Raw genomic sequence first — 17,873 nt, 5'->3', positions numbered from 1 at the left:
TCTGCATTTACTTATATACCGCAGCAAGGACAATAACTACTAAGACGCGGTGGCCGGACGTGATCTTGAAACGTTTTGGATCTTTTTGGATTGATAATATACTGAAGGATGAAGATTCAATGAAGATTCCTAATCGTGGAACATTCAGGTATTCAAATTGGTTGAAGACCAATATTGCATTTGGGTGAAAGGACTACCTTGCGCTTGGTTTAATACACTTGAAAGCTCAAGCTACATTTCCAAGTTAAATTAGAGCTTAGCTGATATCAATAGACATTACTTTGAGCCCTACAATACACACTCACATTGTGTCATGCTAAAAAAGCCATACAAGCAAACAACAAACAGGTCATGTCCATTTCCCAAGCAACCTCCTTACAGCCTTCTTCACTTCCTCCCTCACCTTCCCAAGCTCTTCCTCTGACTTATTCACCGCATCCCCCAGCCCTACATCCAAGCCCAATAGCCCGCCCCGGCGCATAGCCTTCTTCCCCACCAGCACACTTCCCCGGAACGGTAGGCCCGTCAACTCCATCTCCCGCGCCTGAGCAGCACGCGACGCTTGCAGTTCCAGTCCCGCAACTTCAACCCCCACCGCACCGACACCCAATATCCCCGCTGTCGCGCCGTCCCCCGAGCCAAACACCACCTTGGAGACAAACCCGCTGAACTCCTTCTGCCTTCCGGGTAGCACTTCTAGCGGGACATCCACAAGGTGGGCAGAGATAGCGTAGAGAGAACCCGAGTCTGATAACTCCACAGGCCCGCTCTGCGAAGGCAGCCATTCCTCCGGCCGGATGCGCGCGAATGCATGAGGGGGTAGCGGGCTTGGTAACGGCGGTGCTGGCGGGAGGGGATGTTCGTCATCTTCGTCTGGCTCGCCCAGAGAAGAGGGAAACTCGGCTCCGTCAGGTACCTCTCCATCAAAAACCAACACATCTGCGAACACTCTGCCTACATGCAGCTTCAGGTCCATTCCCTTTGGCAACACGATTCGCGCATCGACAGTGCCGCTGGCAGTGACTACAGTCCCGGATGGCTTGATAGACATGTCGTGTATGGTAACATTTCGCAGGACCTGTGGCGGAGGATTCGGCGCCGGAAATTCGAGGTCAATGGAGAGACCTTCAATGAGGGGCGTGGAGACGAGGATGGGGTTGTTTTGGCGAGAAAGATAACGCGACAAGAATGTTGAAAGTAGTGGTGTTGCTTGTGTCGAGAGAGGCAGAACATTGCCTTGAATAGCGAGGGAGATATTCGGATGTGTGAGCGTGAAGGGTAGAGTCGAAACAGACGCGATGGGAGCTCCTGTCATCGAGATGTTGGAAGGTAATGCGATTGTGAATGGGAGTGACGGTGAAGTCAGATTGAAGGAAGGTGGTGCGGGATTGGGGACAGTTGCCAAGGCATTAAGCTCTAGCGTGGCTCGTTCGGTAGAATGTAATGAGAAGTATTGAAGCGTAATGAGATCCGAAAGACGAGGAAGAGGACCATGAGGTAGGCCAGGGATTGGTGGAACTGGAAAAATGAGTGGAATAATTAAGGTGCAGAAGAAGTCGACGTACTTTCGATTCGCACCTGCGTCTTCACGTCCGAAAGCTGCTTGTGCAGCCACGCCCGCCAATTTCCCTCCCCAAAAAAACCGCCACGAACATCGACATTTGACACATCCGCTCTCACTACCGCCCAGCCATCCCGCCACGACTCCCGAACGAATTCGATCAAGGCAGTCGTATTTGTGGTCGGCCGAATAAGCAACGGCATCGATATTGGTGTGAGCCAACTGGAATCGCTTGGTGGACTGGCTGTGAGAGGAATGACGACGGGAGATGGTTCCACGGTCGCAAGCACAACGTGTCCTGCAACCAGAGCAATAGTGCTCATATTTACGGCCACTCTGTTGAGTCGACGAATACCCCAGCGACCCACTGCTTTCCAAATATCGCCAAACAATGTGTCGTCCGATTCCGCAGACACGCCTAGGACAGCTCCAGCATCAAAGCCCAGTCGCCCGCCAACTCTGAGTGCTATTCCACCCTGTGGGGAGATGCTGAGCACGTCGACTCGGTCTGGCCCGCGAAAGACGAGTCCCTCGGTGAGAATGTCGTCTGTGGAGATGTGGGAAGCCCGTGAGGCGTATGTCCAAGCTAAAATGCCGACCCCAATGGCCCCGAGTGTTGTAATAACAAGAGAGACGAGGAAGACGGTTGTTAGTTTTGACCGAAGCCGCCGTCTTGCAACGGCAGGTGGTGGGTCATGGGAGTCAAGTAAAACGGAGGAGGATTGGGAGTTGAGTAGAGGTGTTCGTTCTGTGGGCTCTGTATCTTGGGCTCGACGTTTCCCTTTGTCGAGGGATGGAGGAGAAACCTCTACATTGGTGCTTGAGCTCATTCCATGCAGCGTGGAGATGGAGGTCCAAAAGAAGGAATGATGTCACAGGTCGTTATGCCCAATGTTTCTTGTTGAAGTTCTTCCACTAGCAGTTGGGCAATCCAAACCACAGTCTCCCACCATGAGGTATTGTCACTTTCGCGGGTTCTGCCTTGGGCTTGATGTCCTTTCCAGAAGCTTAGAAAGAACACTTTTACTACGAGGACGGGAATCATGATGACAAGCGACAATGATTATATGCACACCTTCTCAGCGTCGAGACATGATAGAGCGGGAAGAAGGCACTGTATCTTGGCTACACCGGAATGCCAACAGCTTTAGCCTGACAACTTCCGCAGCCTTCGCGTCATTGTCATCATGCAACTTCAAGTTGAAGCAAACTTCAAGTTCTTCTTGAATGGTTCGTGTTTAGTCTATAATCCGCCTGAGCTGATGTGTGCAGGGGCTACTGCTCACGGCTGCGACTGTCACCACTGATCTAAGCATCATACATCTAGTCTTGCTCCTTACGCTGGCAGCGATACCAATAGCGAGTCTCTGCCAATGTACGGAACGCCGACTTGTAAGTACGACTTGGACACATATGTCAGCCAAGGTCGGCCATCTCACCACATGTAGATGAAGAACAGGGAAAATGGGTCGGCAGGTCTCTTTCTCCGCCTCGAGAGTTCAGGTCTAAGTCAACCATCTGTGTTGCAGAATGTGATTTCACGCCCTTGATAGTAAGTGAAAAACCTTATCTGCTACGTTAAAAAATCATTTCAAGTACTCATCCACTTGAAAGTCGCTCCAGGTTCCAGCTTGCCTGGCAGTCTAAGCAATTGTTCGCAAACATCAGTCAACCATCAGCCGAATCATTCGAACGGCCCATTCGGCCCGAATGGGCCGTTCTCAACTCGGAGAATCTCACGCAAAGTCTCGATATCACGTCACATAAGGTGTACCCGTGACGCGCCAACGTGATGCACGCTGGCCGCCGCGCTTCTTCTTGTCCGTCATAGGCCCCGAAATCGAGCGAGTAGATTGCTCAGCGTATAAAAGAAGTTCAAGAAGAAAAGATGTGGCCCCATCCCGACTTGTCTTTTGACGTCGTCAACTTGAACTCCACACTTGAAACCATCGTACCACTAGTCAACATGACGATGACAACTTTTGCACAGCTTGCGCTCCTTCTTCTCCCCTTTTCATTGTCTTCCTCCGCCAGCGACCTCGCCAAGACGAATATAGTCGACCTAGGCTATGCCCGCTACCTGGGGAATCTTTCCTTCCCAAACACTGTTGCCTTCCTTGGGCTGCCGTATGCGGAGCCTCCGCTGGACAACCTCCGATTTAGAGCACCCCTACCGCTTAATACGGCTCGTCTGGCAATTGAGGCCAAGGGGAGGGTTATTGATGCAACACAATATCCTGATTTCTGCGTCCAGGGCTCGACGGGAGGCAAGTGTCATCATTGTTGAACCTGAAGTTACTGACTCTTCGTAAAGGCGGGGATGCGGGCGGTGCCGGGTCCGAAGACTGTCTTAAGGTCAACATATATGCGCCTGCTGGAGCTAAAGCAGGGGATAATCGTGCGTATTGACCATCTTCCTTCTCGCTTCTCACCGCTCGGCATTAGTCCCCGTGCTGGTATACATCCACGGCGGCGGGTATTTCTTCGGCAACCCTGCCAACTGGCCGTTTGACCACTGGATCCACCAGTCGCCTAACGTCGTGATCGTGTCTGTGTACTACCGTCTTGACGCATTCGGCTTCCTCTCCCATCCCGAATTTTCCGCGGACCCTGCGCTGGGTGACCACAATGCCGGATTCCAGGACCAAGTATTGGCGCTGAAGTGGGTGCAAAAACATATCAGCAAGTTTGGCGGAGACGCGACAAAGGTAACAATTAACGGCGAGAGTGCTGGTGGGAGCTCTGTTGAGCTACATATGGTCGCCAATTCGGACAAGGGGAAGAATCTATTCAGAGGAGTCATCGCGCAGAGCGTGTATCGCACCCCATTGGCACGACCGGAGCAACGTGTGGTGAGTAAAACGAGCATTATTGTGTTTCATAGCAGTTTAAATTCTAAAGGCCCAATTTAACTTGTTTGCATCACAAGCAGGATGTGGACCCGGGTCAACAACAGAACAAATGAAATGCCTTCGCCAGGCAAGTGTAAGTGCGTTGGCACGAGCTCAAGATGCCACCGCTGGCTCTTCGACCCTGTGATTATTTCCTCCGGCACAACCCCTTGATTGCTAATTGAAACATTAGCACCGGGTACAAACTCTTCCAACCCGTCCTTGATGGCAAAACCTTCTCTGACTTCCCAACGAACACCTTTGGGGCAGGACGAGGCTTCTCAGATGTGCCTATCATCGTCGGTGCGACGACAAACGAGACGCTGTCTGGGGGCAGCAGCATTCCCGATGCGTTGAAGTCTTTCTTCCCTTCCATGTCGAACGACGATGCCAACAAACTCGTTGCGGTATACTAATTGCTTCCAGTTTAATTTACTGTTGAATGGCAGTTCACAGGCATATCCCGTCTCGCAGTTTGCCGACTCGACTGCACTGCAATTCCAGGCCGCCACAGGCGAGTCAGAGCTAAAATGCGCCAGGCATGTCATCGCAAGCGCCGTATCACAGCGCGGGAAAGCGAAAGTATGGACGTATAGATATAACCAGCCCAACCCAACAAGTGGGAGCCCCGCCGTGTCTCATGCAGCAGAGAATTGGATGATGTTCCTGGGTGTCAATACTGGGTAAGTATGCTCCCCGTCATAATGTACAATCATTCACGAGCCTCTTCTGTCACAGCGTCAACGGCACTCGCCAATTCACTCCCCAGACCCCCATTGAAACCGCATTTGCGTCGGAGCTGATCGCGTACTGGTTGTCGTTTGTCCGAGCCCTGGATCCCAACACACATAAACTAGCCAGATCGCCGTTCTGGAAGCCATTTAGCGTAAGCGACAAGGAGCGGATGATCCTCCAAGAGGGCCCAGAGCCCAACGCTAGCGGGAGCTTCCTGGAATTGCAGAGCGGAGAGGAAACTGGCCGGTGCGACTCTGTTGCTGAATTGGCGGGGGCTCAGCAAAATTGAATAGATTGTCAAGTGAATTAAGGCTGTTTTTTGTATATTTTCTGGCATTGCCAGCAGCCAACTTGAAGATGGGTCGGTTAGTATGTAGGGCATAACTTGGTGACCCCGGCCCGGTGATCCGACAGTCGACAATGACTGATCATGTCTCTGTCATCTTCCGAAAGTCCTTCCGCTCGTCGTTGAGCGGGTCAGTCACGACACGAAAAAAGAAGCACTTGACTGGAAACTTGAAGTCTCCTCCACACTCGGCTCGGACCACGCCGTTGCCGACAACATGAAGATGGGATGATCTGCCGATCAGTGGAGGATCTCTCCAATATAAAGCTTCTCGGCTCACCCCTCTTCTCGTCCACCACTGGCAGATGTCGACTCCAAGCGCCAACTCGCTCGCGATGATGGGCACACGCCCCGACTCGCCCAGCGCTAAAGCATTTCGTGGCCACATTCACGGGCCACCGACCTTTACGAGCAAGACGGAGGAGCGGGAATTCGTCAAGTTTCGGTTGGCACAGGCCCTCCGCATATTCGGTGGGTGATTGCGACTTTCCGGAGTGCATAAACTGAGCGGACAGGCAACCGCGGGTTTGATGAGGGGCCAGCGGGACACATTACCGTGCGCGACCCCATTCGAACTGACTGTTTCTGGGTGAATCCATTTGGCTTGCACTTCAAGCTGATTCAGCCCGCCGACCTTCTCCTCGTCTCTCACAGTGGCGAGATCCAAGATGCGGAGACGGGCCATGCCTCACTGTGGGGCACCCGCTTCCGAGTGCTTAACACCGCCGCGTTCATGATCCACTCTGCCATTCACGGCGCTCGGCCCGACGTGCTATGCGCTGCCCATTCGCACTCACCCTATGGCAAGGCATTTAGTGCCCTCGGCAAGACGCTGGACCCCATTTCGCAGGATGCGTGTGCGTTCTATGGGGTCAGTTCTACTCCGCCTCGAAAACTCTTCTCTCACTGAGCCATCCAGGACCACGCCTTATACACACAGTACAACGGAATCGTGCTCGATGAGCAGGAAGGCGCCGCTATAGTCGAAGCACTTGGCAACAAGAAGGCCGCCATCCTCCAGAACCACGGTCTACTCGTTGGCACTGCATCTATCGAAGGCACAGTGGCCTTCTATATTGCCCTCGAGCGCGCCTGTCAAGTGCAGCTATTGGCAGACACGGCAGCCGCTGCAGACGGCGGGAAGACGGTGAGTGGCCCTGGGCTGTTTATTCCGGGCGATGTTGACAATGGCTCGCAGGTGAAGATAAACCCGGAACAAGCAGCTGAGACTGCAAGGATTGTCGGCACCCAAGGCGCGGGCTGGTTTTCGGGCTCCATGGAGTTCATGGTTCTCGAGGCAGAGGAGAGGGTGACGTTCCAGTTTGCAGAGAATAAATGAAGGTGGTTGAACAGAGAAAGTTCACATTGAACAAAAGTGTTGCTAGTACTACGGTCTACTCAGTCTGTGAGAATCAACCATGCCACGAACGATCGCATTCTCCACACCCACCAGCTTCTCCTTGAACAACGCGAGTATCTGGGCAATCTGGTCATCCGGCATGAGGGGCTGCGCAGTCTTCATCTGAGTGTAGCGAGATTGGTATTCTGCGAGCCGTTCCGGCGTCCCCTTATTATTTTCGGGCGGCTGGCATATCTCGGCGAACTCAGCCTCGTCGGCGCCGAAAAAAAGGCTGCCTGTCGCCGGGTCAACGAGCCGGATGCCGCGGAAGCGCCCGAGGCGCTCCGCATGGTCACGTGCCTCTGCTTCCGACGGCAGAGGCACGGCGACGCCGCGGTCGGCACAGAGCGCCCGGAATGCCAAGTAAAACGTGGTCGCAAACCAGACGTTCATGTGCTTGAGACGCTTGATGCCGCTCGCCGCGGCCAGGTCCTGAATCGTCACGGCAAGCACAGCACAGTCGAGCATCGTCACGTGCATATGTGGGGGATGTCGGTCCGATGCTGACGCGAGCCCATTCTGCATAGAGCGCACGGTCCAGCACATACCCTCGGTGTTTGAACGGAATGGGTTGAGGGCCTGCAGCCGAGACATGCGGGTGTCGACGGGCCGCGAGCTCCAGGAGCAGCCGCTTGGCAGGACTGCAGAGATCATCACTCTGACTTCGGTACTAGTAACGGCAGTGGTTGTCAGAGCGAATTCAGAAGAGATACTGGTGACAATTGCGACTCACTCAAACAAGGAAATCCAGTCCATTTGGAATTGGTCGGGCCAAACTTGAAGAATCGCCGTGCGCTTGTCGTTTGGCTTGACTTTCCCGGCGGTTGTCCCATCGCAGTAGTGGAAGTCTAGCACCACGTCCTCCTCATAACGGTCGGTTGGCTCCTGCACCATGTGCCCGACACGCGTGACAAAACAGTGCTGCAAGTTGTGCAGCCACTCGTCGGGCTTGTTGAGCGCCAACTTCGGCCCAGGGTTACGATTGTAGTAGATCCGACCCACGGTCTGCAGCATCTCTAACCACTGCGTGATCGAGACGGAGCTGTCATCGTATGGGTTGAATAGCCCCGGGATGCTCCGCGTCGGCGGCGGCTTGTACAGTTTGAGTGGTGGCGGGCGGCCAAAGCCAGAAAGCGCCATGAGAATATTCAAGTATGCGAGCTTCAGGAACAGTGGGACTGGCAGAAGTAAGCACATGGCAGTCAGTACTAGTGCAACGCTAGCACTTAGTTCAGGTTATATAGTGTAAAGTGGGCGTCAATTTAATGGAGGTTGTCATTAATAAGATATGTATGACGAAAGAACTTGAAGTGAACCTACCAGTAGCGGCAAAGCTATATGCATGCCAGTGCGCTAGACTTGGGAAGCTCGCTGCCGAATCTGAGTCGGATATCGATATGAAGCACCGCATCTGGAGTGGGATTGCGTCAACAAGGCAAGGCAGAATCGCACGGCGCGTTGACTTACATCACGAATATAGCGGATGTAGCTGTTGTTTGAAAGACTCAGAGCCAGTGGCTTAATGATGGTAAGCTTTGTTGACTAGCAATCTCAGACTGGGGCCAATCGATAGACTGAGAGAACCGGACCTTCCTCGCTGTCTGCCGGTGTTTCCTCAAGTTCCATCCGCGTGCTGACCATGTTTAAACGCGTGGTTGCTTGTGGCGACGTTTCCCGACTTAGAGTATGAGTCACTTGTAAGATCTCGTCATAAGCACTGCAGCGGCACTCACCCACTGTTTCAAGTTAACGTTTTTGTTCTCTATAGCGTCGCCTGGGCAGCGACTTTGGATAAGATTGCAGTTGTTGACGCATTTCGGCCAGGAGGCCAGTTGGGGGCAACGGCGGATGAGGGCGGCGCGTTCATTGGCAGACCGAGTGAGAGGGAAGTTGATAAGCAGGCACGTGCATCCAGTCACAAATGTCACACACACCCACAATGCGTTGTCTATCCGCACTCACCTCCGCTGTTGTCTTCGGGAGACCCCTGGTGGATGCCATTGTGATGTAAAGGAACACGTGCACCATACTAGTAGCGCTTTTGTCCACTGCCAACGAAGGCGGTGTGTACCACGTTGCTCATTTTTCCAGGGATTTCATACTCCGCGACAGTGGCCGACCCATTCAAGCCATATCGCGGTGTACTCGACTCCGAGTCATACCTTCATTAAATGCCGCGATAAGGCTAGCGCCTGCCCGCCAACGATATATAATAGCCAGCAAGGCGGTCCTGAGGGATGGACTTGAATGTCAATGCCGCCACGCCCGACGCGGACTATCCCCGGCCTGCTTACGAGGAGCAACATGGCCATGTCTGTCGCGGAGTGGCTGGACACGCTGCAGACCGTCAGCGGTCGCGATAAGAAGCAGGTTGAGCGGCTGGAGGATTTGGAACGCTGCTTTGTCACGCGCGTTAGCCACGTGGTAGAGGAGCGCAAGACGGCCGACGAGGCGATTATGCTCGAGTTCCACTACTACGGTGATGGGACGGGCATGACTGTGCAAGCAGTCGATAGGCGGACAGCGTTGCTCTTCCACCAGCATCTCCCCGGAACAAGCGGGTGCGTGCTTGGAAACAATATCTAGGAGGTAACTACTGATGTTCAAGTTTATTTGGCAGTCGAACTGAAGTGCAAGTCACTGGCAGCGCAGATGACCATTTTCACTGGTTCCGTGTCGCCCCAAACCCGCCGCCGACCCGCCTCACGCGCCTTCTCCGGGCAATCAACCCGCTCTGCTCGCAGTGGACGCACTGGACCGTGCGAAGGTCAGGAAACGAGCTTACATTGGCACACCCCGCGCACATCCACGTGACAATGCTGGACTGCGCTATCCTTGCTGTCGTTATTGAAGAGCTCGCCGCGGCCAGCGGCCTTGGACGGCTCAGGCACATGCAGCGCTGGTTCGCAACTACCTTCTACCTCGCCATCAACGCCCTCCGCGCTGAACGCGGTGTCACTATAAGCCCACCATCGGAGGAGGAGGCACGTGCGCATGCTGCCCACCTCGGCAGCTTCGGCGGTATTCGGCTGGTTGATCCGACAACGGGCGCCCTCTCGTTCGGCGCCGACATCACCGAGTTCACGCAGATGTGCGCTGTGTTCCACGCAGCAATGCGTGCGGCGGGACAGACGCCAGCGCAGATAGTGAATCACGATGCGCGGATGCGGACCGCGCGGGCCGGCTTGTGGGTTCCGGAAGACCAGATCACATATGTCCTGCATCTGTTCAAGCTGCGCCACGAAATAGTACGGCGCAAGATCATTGACCAAGCGGCGGATTTTGAGGGCCGGTGTATGCCAGGAAGGTTCACGGCTCGGATGCGCCAGTTGCAAGAGTGGAAAAGGGATACTGCTGAGGCGGAGGCAAGCCTTGAAGACTCTAGTGATACTGAGACGATCACACAGGAGCGCCAGTGTACTTTATGGTGATGATATACTAGTGCAGTGCTTTGAACATTTATAACACAATATTCTTATGGGACTTTTTAAAGATTAAGCCTAAGCATTGGTATGCAGTTGCATATATACTACATAAGTTACTATTAGTACTGTAGTATACAGATTACACTGGCACTCACTCACTCACTCATGCACTCACATACACAGCTACTTGTGCACACAAATTTGAACTTGAACTAGCCATCCATATGAACCACTTTTCACAGACAGGACAGAATGATGTACATATAATATATATATATATATATTCAAGAACTAGATTGTGTTGAAGAAAATACAGACATCTATCACACACACAAAATTCCTCTCCCATTCCAATTAAGTTTCTGGCACTCTTTTTCAATAATAATAAAAATTTGGGACCAAACAAAAAATTCTTTTGATTTATGATGATTTTTCATAAGGACTTTTTCAGCCAATGCAGTGTATAACAAGGACAGTTGATCAAAATAGGACAGTATACTAGGGTCAATCTACATACATCTCTTGTCAAGTATTAAATCATTGAAAGAGGACTCCCCTAAGGAGGACTTGTTTATAAGAATCAATGAAGCTGATTTTCACACAAATCAAGGGTTAGGAGGTGAATATCTGGGGCCTCAATTTGAGTACAATTGCTTTGACAGCAACCTTCTCATAATAATGTTGAATGTATTCATGGTAGTTAAAATACAATTATGGATTTGATTGATCACTTGATTATGACTATTTTTGAATATATTATATCATATTTTGACTATCCGATATTATTTTCACAGAATATTCAAATATGCTAAGGTAGATTATAATGCCAACTATGACTATTTTCTCGTATATATGCCTGTCCTCTTAGTCTGATTTATATATACTTCTAGTAAATGTCTCTGTTATATATAGTGATTCCATTAAGTACAGAAACAACTTACAAGGCATTATAGGATCACTATAGGTCACTGCCCTATAGTAGTATATAAACCCTGGTCAGTCTAGATAGGCCAGCCTGATACCAGCAACAATGCCCCTAATTGCATTTTAAATATTCTTATAGGTCCAAAGATGGAGTTAAAGTACTATACTATTTCATTTAATTCTTCACAGTCACATTGACTTTTTTGGGCAAAATATTTCTGCCTGTCTGTAAGGGCAACCCTGGAGACTCCGACGAAAGCCTAGTAGGGCAAGATCCAAAGCGTGAATAAAAGCTACGGAAATACACGGAGGGACCGACCTAGCAGGGGAGGATCCAAAGAGAAGAAACTCTAAGGGTCCGCCTGCTAGGGTGCCAACTATATACTGGTCGTCCGTAGCTGCTGACGTAGAGCGCAGAAGGCCTGAGCGGCATTGCAGGCTCTGTCCCAAGGTGATTGTTGGGAGGGTCTTGACGGATCAGTGATTGTGCGGGGCGAAGGAGGCCAAGGACGAGGGTCAGGGTAGGTCGGAGCGTCCGAGGGGGCGGTGGTCAGATGCGCCTCGGATGCGCTTGGGCAGTCCGGAGGAGGCCGAAGTGGGGGTTCCCCTGATAATGTCTCTGTTATATACAGTGATTCCATCAAGTACAGAAACAACATACAAGGCATTATAGGATCACTATAGGTCACTGCCCTATAGTAATATATAAACCCTGGTCAGTCTAGATGAGCCAGCCTGATACCACCAACAATGCCCCTAATCGCATTTTAAATATTCTTATAGGTCCAAAGATGGAGTTAAAGTACTGTACTATTTCATTTAATTCTTCACAGTCACGTTGACTTTTTTGGGCAAAATATTTCTGCCTGTCACAGGTCATAACAGAATTTTTTAGTCCCAATCTGCCTCAAAAATTTCCTACTATATAAGGTAGTAGTGCTGGCCAAATATGATTATATCATGTTATGGGCATAATATATTATAATCATATTATATTCAGAGCTCCAACACAATAATATATTTGTAGTATAGTATAATCATATTCAGCTGCAAAATATGAATATGTTATAAATATATTCAACTATAATCTAGTATGCATATATGCTGCTAGAAAAAAAAAAATACATAAGATACATGCTGGATTGTCAGGGCAAATTCCTTTTGGGCCTCTCTAATCCCAGCCTTGGATACATAGGACTCTCAAAATACAATCAGGGTATTGCCACTAGTATTAGGTTGACCAGTAGATACTTGATCAGGGGTTCTATACTACATTTAATAGGGTCAACCCAAAGTGATCACTCCTGACCCTTGTTCCTACTAGGAGTATGAATCACCATATATGATAGATAATATGTGACATTTATCAGAAGTAGGGCTAACTCAGACTAAGATCATACTATAACTGACTACATGCACTGAGAAAATAGCAGTGATCATCCATCTTACTACAGTTGAATATTCTGTGACTATAATATAGTATAGTCATCATATAATATATTTAAACATAATCATATTCAAGTGCTCCACCAAGGGCATAATATATTCATAATATTCTGAATATATTTAATAATTAATCAAACATAATATAATTCTGGCCAGCACTATAAGGTAGGATGTCACACAAAATTCGGCCTCTGCAGCGTGGCCGGCCGAATTCTAAAGTTCTGCCAAAATGTCACAGGCCACAGCATTGAATGAAATGGTACAGTATTTTACCTCTGTATATGTTCATACTATACTACAAATATATTATTATGTTGGGCCCCTGAGTATAATATGATTATAATATATTATGTCTCCAGAATGATATAATCATATTTGGCAATCACTATACAATATAAATTTGACTTGCCAAAATACCCAGATAGAACCAGACTTGTATTACCTGTCCCTGAACTGTGACTAGGACTTGGACTCCATAGTCAAAATGACAATTTAAATTGGACTCTGATCATTATTATCTTGAATCTTTCGGTTTTATTCCGATTCCTAGGAGTAAATGGACAACTCTGTCCAAACCACAAACTACTAGTAGTAACTGCAGACCAAAGTTATTAATCCAAACCATAATATCAAACACTCTAATGACCTCAAAACACCAAATCTAATCCTCATCAAGGCCATGATTTACAAAGCCGAAGGAAAATAGAAGGACCAAGAACATAGGAGCTTTACTAGTACCAATTACAGAGTGGGATAAGTAGGTATGTACATGTACTGAGGGTGTTTAAACTTACAAATATATGTACAACAGTGTTCAAGTCGTATATATCCAAGAGAAGCCAGTAAGGAATATACACCATACGGGTGATTCATTGCGTGGTATCTGCGTGGTGAGTTGCATTAGATGCCCAAGATATGGCATCCCCACCGATTCCGGACGCGATTGCCCAGCTTGTGGGCCGCCGTAACAAATGTTTGACGCGCGAAGTTTCAAAGAGCACTCCCGCTGGCAGCTACGACCTCCCTTGCCCGACCCAACTCTCTCCGCATCACGGCGCTGTCTCTCGCTGCTGCTTCCAGAGCCAACAGACCCTCCTGCAGCCATCCGCGAAGCTCCTTCTCATACTCCCCGTCAGACGTCGACCACCCCTGCTGTTGCTGCCGCAAACGCTTCAGCTCGTCCGCCAACGTTGTGATAGCGAGATTCCAAACGATACCAACGATTGGGCTCACAGGGCGGGCCGAGGCAGTCGCGGCATGGCGCAGCAAGCCCATCGCCGTTCTGATCGCTTGGGTGTTGGCGCTGGGGTCGACATTGGCGCCGTACATGTACACAAAGATGTCATGTAGCCGGAGAGTAGCGCCGTCGAGGAGGTCATGAGCGAGAGTGACACGCGAGTCAACATCTGTGGCCGGATCGGACGAAAGGGGCATGGGGACGTTATGGTAGTCAGGGGAGCTAAGTTGGGAGGGCTGATACTCGGAGGCATAACTCGGCGAGTGCGTTTGCGTTCTCATCGACTGCGAATACGCCGCAGGAGCTGACAGCTGTTGCAATTGCTGTCGATATGTCGGGGAGTGTGTTCGGCCCTGGGGATATGTCTCCTCAGACGAGCCCGAAGAATGAGACGGCGAATATGACGAGCGCCGGCTGGAAACATTGCTTGAAGAATACCGCAATGGAAGCTGTGTGCGAAGCGCCTCCACAAGCGCACTGAGGCTCTGGAAAGTAGCAACAACAGCTTGAGCCTGTTGTCCGACACCCGTGGATTTGAACGCCTGTGCTTGGAGCGAGGCGACACGATGGAGGAGAAGCTGAGCCTTTGAGAGCATCGCATTCATCGACTCATTGGGCTGCGGCGTTTCTTGGCCGGCAAGGTAAAGTTTCATCGTGCTCTTCCCCCTGATCCCTTCCGCCCAGTCAGAACGATACTCTTCAATTTCTCGGGGCCACGGAACCTGAACATCGAGGTCTTCTGACGGGGAGTCCAGCGCCACTGATAGCATTTGCTGTAAGCCTGAAACAACCCAGACAGCTCGTATCCGCTCGCCAGCATCAATGGGGTCGGTTGGGGGTAGCAGACGTCGTTCCGTTGTCGGCGGTGAATGATATGGACTGCGAGGTCGACTCTCGTGCCTATGTTCGATTGAGATAGCAAGGATTGGTGCGTCTTCACGGGGCTTGTGTAATCCTGAGCCGGAAACGAATGCATGGGCGGCGGCAAAATGGACGCGAGCCCGAAGTAACGATCCCGTACGCCAAAAGTAGTACGCCAATAAGACCTCTGCCTGGATGATATGCACCAGCCACTGGGGGTTTGAATCGGCGGTCGAGGTAGCACATGCCTGTAGCGCACGAAATAGGAAACGCTCTTCGGTGGCCCGATCTCTTGAAGGAGAAAGATGGGCACCAAAGGTACAAAGCGTGTACAAAAGAGCTGGGGAACTTTTCCCAAGAGTTATCGCGAGGGCAGGGGCTGAATTGGGGCTCGTGGGTGGGTATTGCTGAGAGCGTAGCATAAATCTTCGAGGTTCCAGGTCAAGAAAGAAGCCGAACTGGGAAGCATAGGGAAGAAATGCATGTAATCTAAAAAGACGAAAATCAGAATAAGGATCGACGGGGAAAGTGTGTTTGCATACAATCTTTCGCATAGTTGAGGCTGAAACAACATTAGGCCAATATTAGTAACGTTCGGAAAGGATCGGAAGGGAAAACTTACGTCGAGGAGATCTAGACTTGACGCCACACTAGAGTCGGGTGTGGCCACCGCGACAGCGCGCGAGTCAAAGATACCCAGGGGGCTAGGGCTGGGTCCGTGGCCATGACTGCCAAATAGTGACAGCGGGGGTGTGCTTGCTGTCGTGGAAGGAGGCGAGAGTGGGGCCAGATGCGATTCTGGAGACGACTGACTGCCTACGGGTGTTTGCAATCGAGGAAGCAGAGAGCGAAATGGAGTTCCGGGAAGAGACCGATGACCAGAATCCAGCAATGTGAGTTGTGGGATCGTTAGACGACCTGGAGGAGGTGGGGGTGGTAACGAAGAGTAGGGGTCGTATAGAGTCACGCTTGGAGTAGTCTCTTCTGGATGCTCTAGTTCATGGAGTCTTGCTTCTAGTCGCTGGACCATGTCCTCCAGAGCTTTAGTCCGGGAACGTGTGGGCCCATCGTTATATTCGCATTCGTCGTCTTTCGGGTGCTTCCGACACGGCCCACAGACAGGTTTTACACCATCGCACTTCTGGGGTCATAGTTAGTAACGTCGAGAGAGCAAAAGAGATGACCACGCACGATTTTGAGGAAGCTATGTGAAAGTAGTCAACACCTGGGATGAACGAGTCAGAATCAACGCACCGACAGTTCATGCAAGCCCTACCACGCTTGAGAGGTCTCGAAGCTACGGAGCGGGCTCCAGCTTGCGAGAGTGTCGCGTCTGCAATCATCTGGCTAGTAACCGAATCCAGTTTGGAAGGGAGTTTCTGAAAGGGGATGTCGAAAAGTTGGCATTGCTTTTATAGAGGGTCGGTGAATCATTTGGGAGTCCACGTCTATGTTCGGCCGCAATCTAGATGCATGGAAGCCAAAAGCAAAGGGCGAATCGGGCGGACCAACGCGATATGCTGTGCTGTCACACATCACAGTTTGTGTAAGCGGCGGTCTGTCATGCGTTTCCGAATCTGTTCCCGACATCGAGCAATTCGAGGCTCAACTCGATGCCGGATTACCGAGACCGTGGCTTGCCGTAGTCTTCGTCAGTACTTAGCAGCTTCACTAGACTTGCTTACAGACAGGGATTGTCGTTCATGACGTCGACGGTTGAGGGCTCCAGCCTCCATCATCCGAAGTGGCGAACACTACACAAGGCTTATTGGAGTATACCCGAAAACGTATATGGCCTCGCTCCTCAAATTATCTGCACCGCCTTTTCCTGCTGCGTACCCATATATGCGGGAAAACGCGGTCCTCGCCGCAAGAGGCAGCAAGACACGGGCAATATATGGAGAATTAAGGTAACTATTTAGCCGGTCCGAGTTTGACTCGATGAAACTGAACACAGAGTGAGTAGAAAGGCAACATAGAAGGAGCAACACCATATTCTGCCATGTAGCTTGGAACATGGTGGGGTTAGAAGAGGAGGGACAAGCACAGGTGCGGAGTTTAGGTCTTGGACTTCTTGTCGTCATGGTTTACTTGCTTCCGTTTCCGTTCGTCTTTGTCCAGGAAACGATGCACCCTCTGCGAAGAACACGAAGCAAGACGTGGCGACTGCCTTGTGAAAAGCCTTGTCCGCAGTCAATCCGATGTTCACAGCACCAAGTCAAAATTAACCTTGCGGATCTCACATACTCTACAGCTTTCTGTCGAGCATGAGCTCAAGCTTATGGTTGGATTTGGTTTTCTTCAACACATAAAATCAGATAAGATAAGTAGAAAATCATACCGGTACCGCCCGGCTTTCAATCTAGTTGCGGCTTCATGCGCCGGCATTTCCTCCTTTAGGATTCAACGAGGGTACACGAGAATGGTGGGAGTGGGACTCGTGCCAGTCCCACTCCCTTCCAATCTGTGGGACTCCAGCTATCAAAGTGGGATTCATGGCTGGTTGCTGTGATCGTCTCCAAGGCCGGCTGATGCCAGATCAGGAGAGAGACTTAGGGCCTGCTCGGTGTCACCGGGATCGATCCCGGACACACTCACAATCAACCCAGATGGCAACACACGCAGATGCCTGTGATTCCGTAGCCAGATGGGCGTTCGGAGGTACGTTGCCAGCCATCTGTCTCGTCACGCTGAGCGCGGATCAAGGCCAATCCTCCCCTCTTTTCTTCTTACCTCCATGACTGAGCCTTCGACCAAGCAGCGGAAGGAGCGCTGCTCGTGGCGGGACGCCGATGACGCGACACTCATCAATACCCTCCGCACGAACAAGGCTGCCTTTCAGACAGACAGCGGCTGGAAACCACAGGTGTGGCCAATCTGCGCAGCGGCCCTCGCCGCATCTCCTGGCGCCACCAAGACAGCCGCCAAGTGCCAAGACCACTACGGGGGGCTCAAGGCACTGTTCAACGAAGCTCGAAAGCTGCGCGGCGCGTCGGGATTCGGGTGGGACGATGGTCTCAAGACTGTTACGGCGACGGATGATGTGTG

At 51.0% G+C, this 17,873-nt stretch overlaps 5 protein-coding genes across 5 annotated transcripts; 2 read left to right on the top strand and 3 right to left on the bottom strand.

The window, feature by feature from the left end:
- Window positions 1-349: 349 nt before the first annotated feature.
- Window positions 350-2,421, bottom strand: MIND_01379500 (uncharacterized protein; the record flags this gene model as incomplete). The annotated part of the gene is made up of 2 exons (XM_037370214.1): window positions 1,566-2,421; window positions 350-1,518 (listed from the first exon to the last, which is right to left on the bottom strand). The coding sequence occupies exons 1-2, from the start codon at window positions 2,389-2,391 to the stop codon at window positions 350-352; spliced, it is 1,995 nt and encodes a 664-aa protein (XP_037213215.1). The 5' UTR covers window positions 2,392-2,421.
- A 1,028-nt stretch (window positions 2,422-3,449) lies between these two features.
- MIND_01379400 (Aldolase-II domain-containing protein) lies at window positions 3,450-5,476 on the top strand (the record flags this gene model as incomplete). Its single annotated transcript, XM_037370213.1, has 7 exons — window positions 3,450-3,834; window positions 3,876-3,959; window positions 4,007-4,413; window positions 4,463-4,596; window positions 4,646-4,859; window positions 4,909-5,135; window positions 5,191-5,476. The coding sequence occupies 7 exons, from the start codon at window positions 3,450-3,452 to the stop codon at window positions 5,474-5,476; spliced, it is 1,737 nt and encodes a 578-aa protein (XP_037213214.1).
- Window positions 5,477-5,838: 362 nt separating this feature from the next.
- MIND_01379300 (Aldolase-II domain-containing protein) lies at window positions 5,839-6,872 on the top strand (the record flags this gene model as incomplete). Its single annotated transcript, XM_037370212.1, has 4 exons — window positions 5,839-6,004; window positions 6,049-6,404; window positions 6,453-6,680; window positions 6,732-6,872. 4 exons carry the CDS (start codon window positions 5,839-5,841, stop codon window positions 6,870-6,872), a joined length of 891 nt encoding a protein of 296 aa, XP_037213213.1.
- A 48-nt stretch (window positions 6,873-6,920) lies between these two features.
- On the bottom strand, window positions 6,921-8,343 carry MIND_01379200 (uncharacterized protein; the record flags this gene model as incomplete). The annotated part of the gene is made up of 3 exons (XM_037370211.1): window positions 6,921-7,602; window positions 7,666-8,110; window positions 8,253-8,343. The coding sequence occupies 3 exons, from the start codon at window positions 8,341-8,343 to the stop codon at window positions 6,921-6,923; spliced, it is 1,218 nt and encodes a 405-aa protein (XP_037213212.1).
- A 5,374-nt stretch (window positions 8,344-13,717) lies between these two features.
- On the bottom strand, window positions 13,718-16,168 carry MIND_01379100 (uncharacterized protein; the record flags this gene model as incomplete). Its single annotated transcript, XM_037370210.1, has 5 exons — window positions 13,718-15,314; window positions 15,368-15,387; window positions 15,448-15,966; window positions 16,017-16,029; window positions 16,080-16,168. The coding sequence occupies 5 exons, from the start codon at window positions 16,166-16,168 to the stop codon at window positions 13,718-13,720; spliced, it is 2,238 nt and encodes a 745-aa protein (XP_037213211.1).
- Between the last annotated feature and the right edge of the window lie 1,705 nt (window positions 16,169-17,873).

This window comes from Mycena indigotica (genome assembly GCF_014461135.1).
Source record: "Mycena indigotica strain 171206Taipei chromosome Unknown Mind.scaff0017, whole genome shotgun sequence".
In the NCBI taxonomy this organism is placed as follows: Eukaryota; Fungi; Basidiomycota; class Agaricomycetes; order Agaricales; family Mycenaceae; genus Mycena; species Mycena indigotica.
Note: the sequence above shows the minus strand (reverse complement) of the source record. Positions and strands in the feature narration are given on the sequence as shown.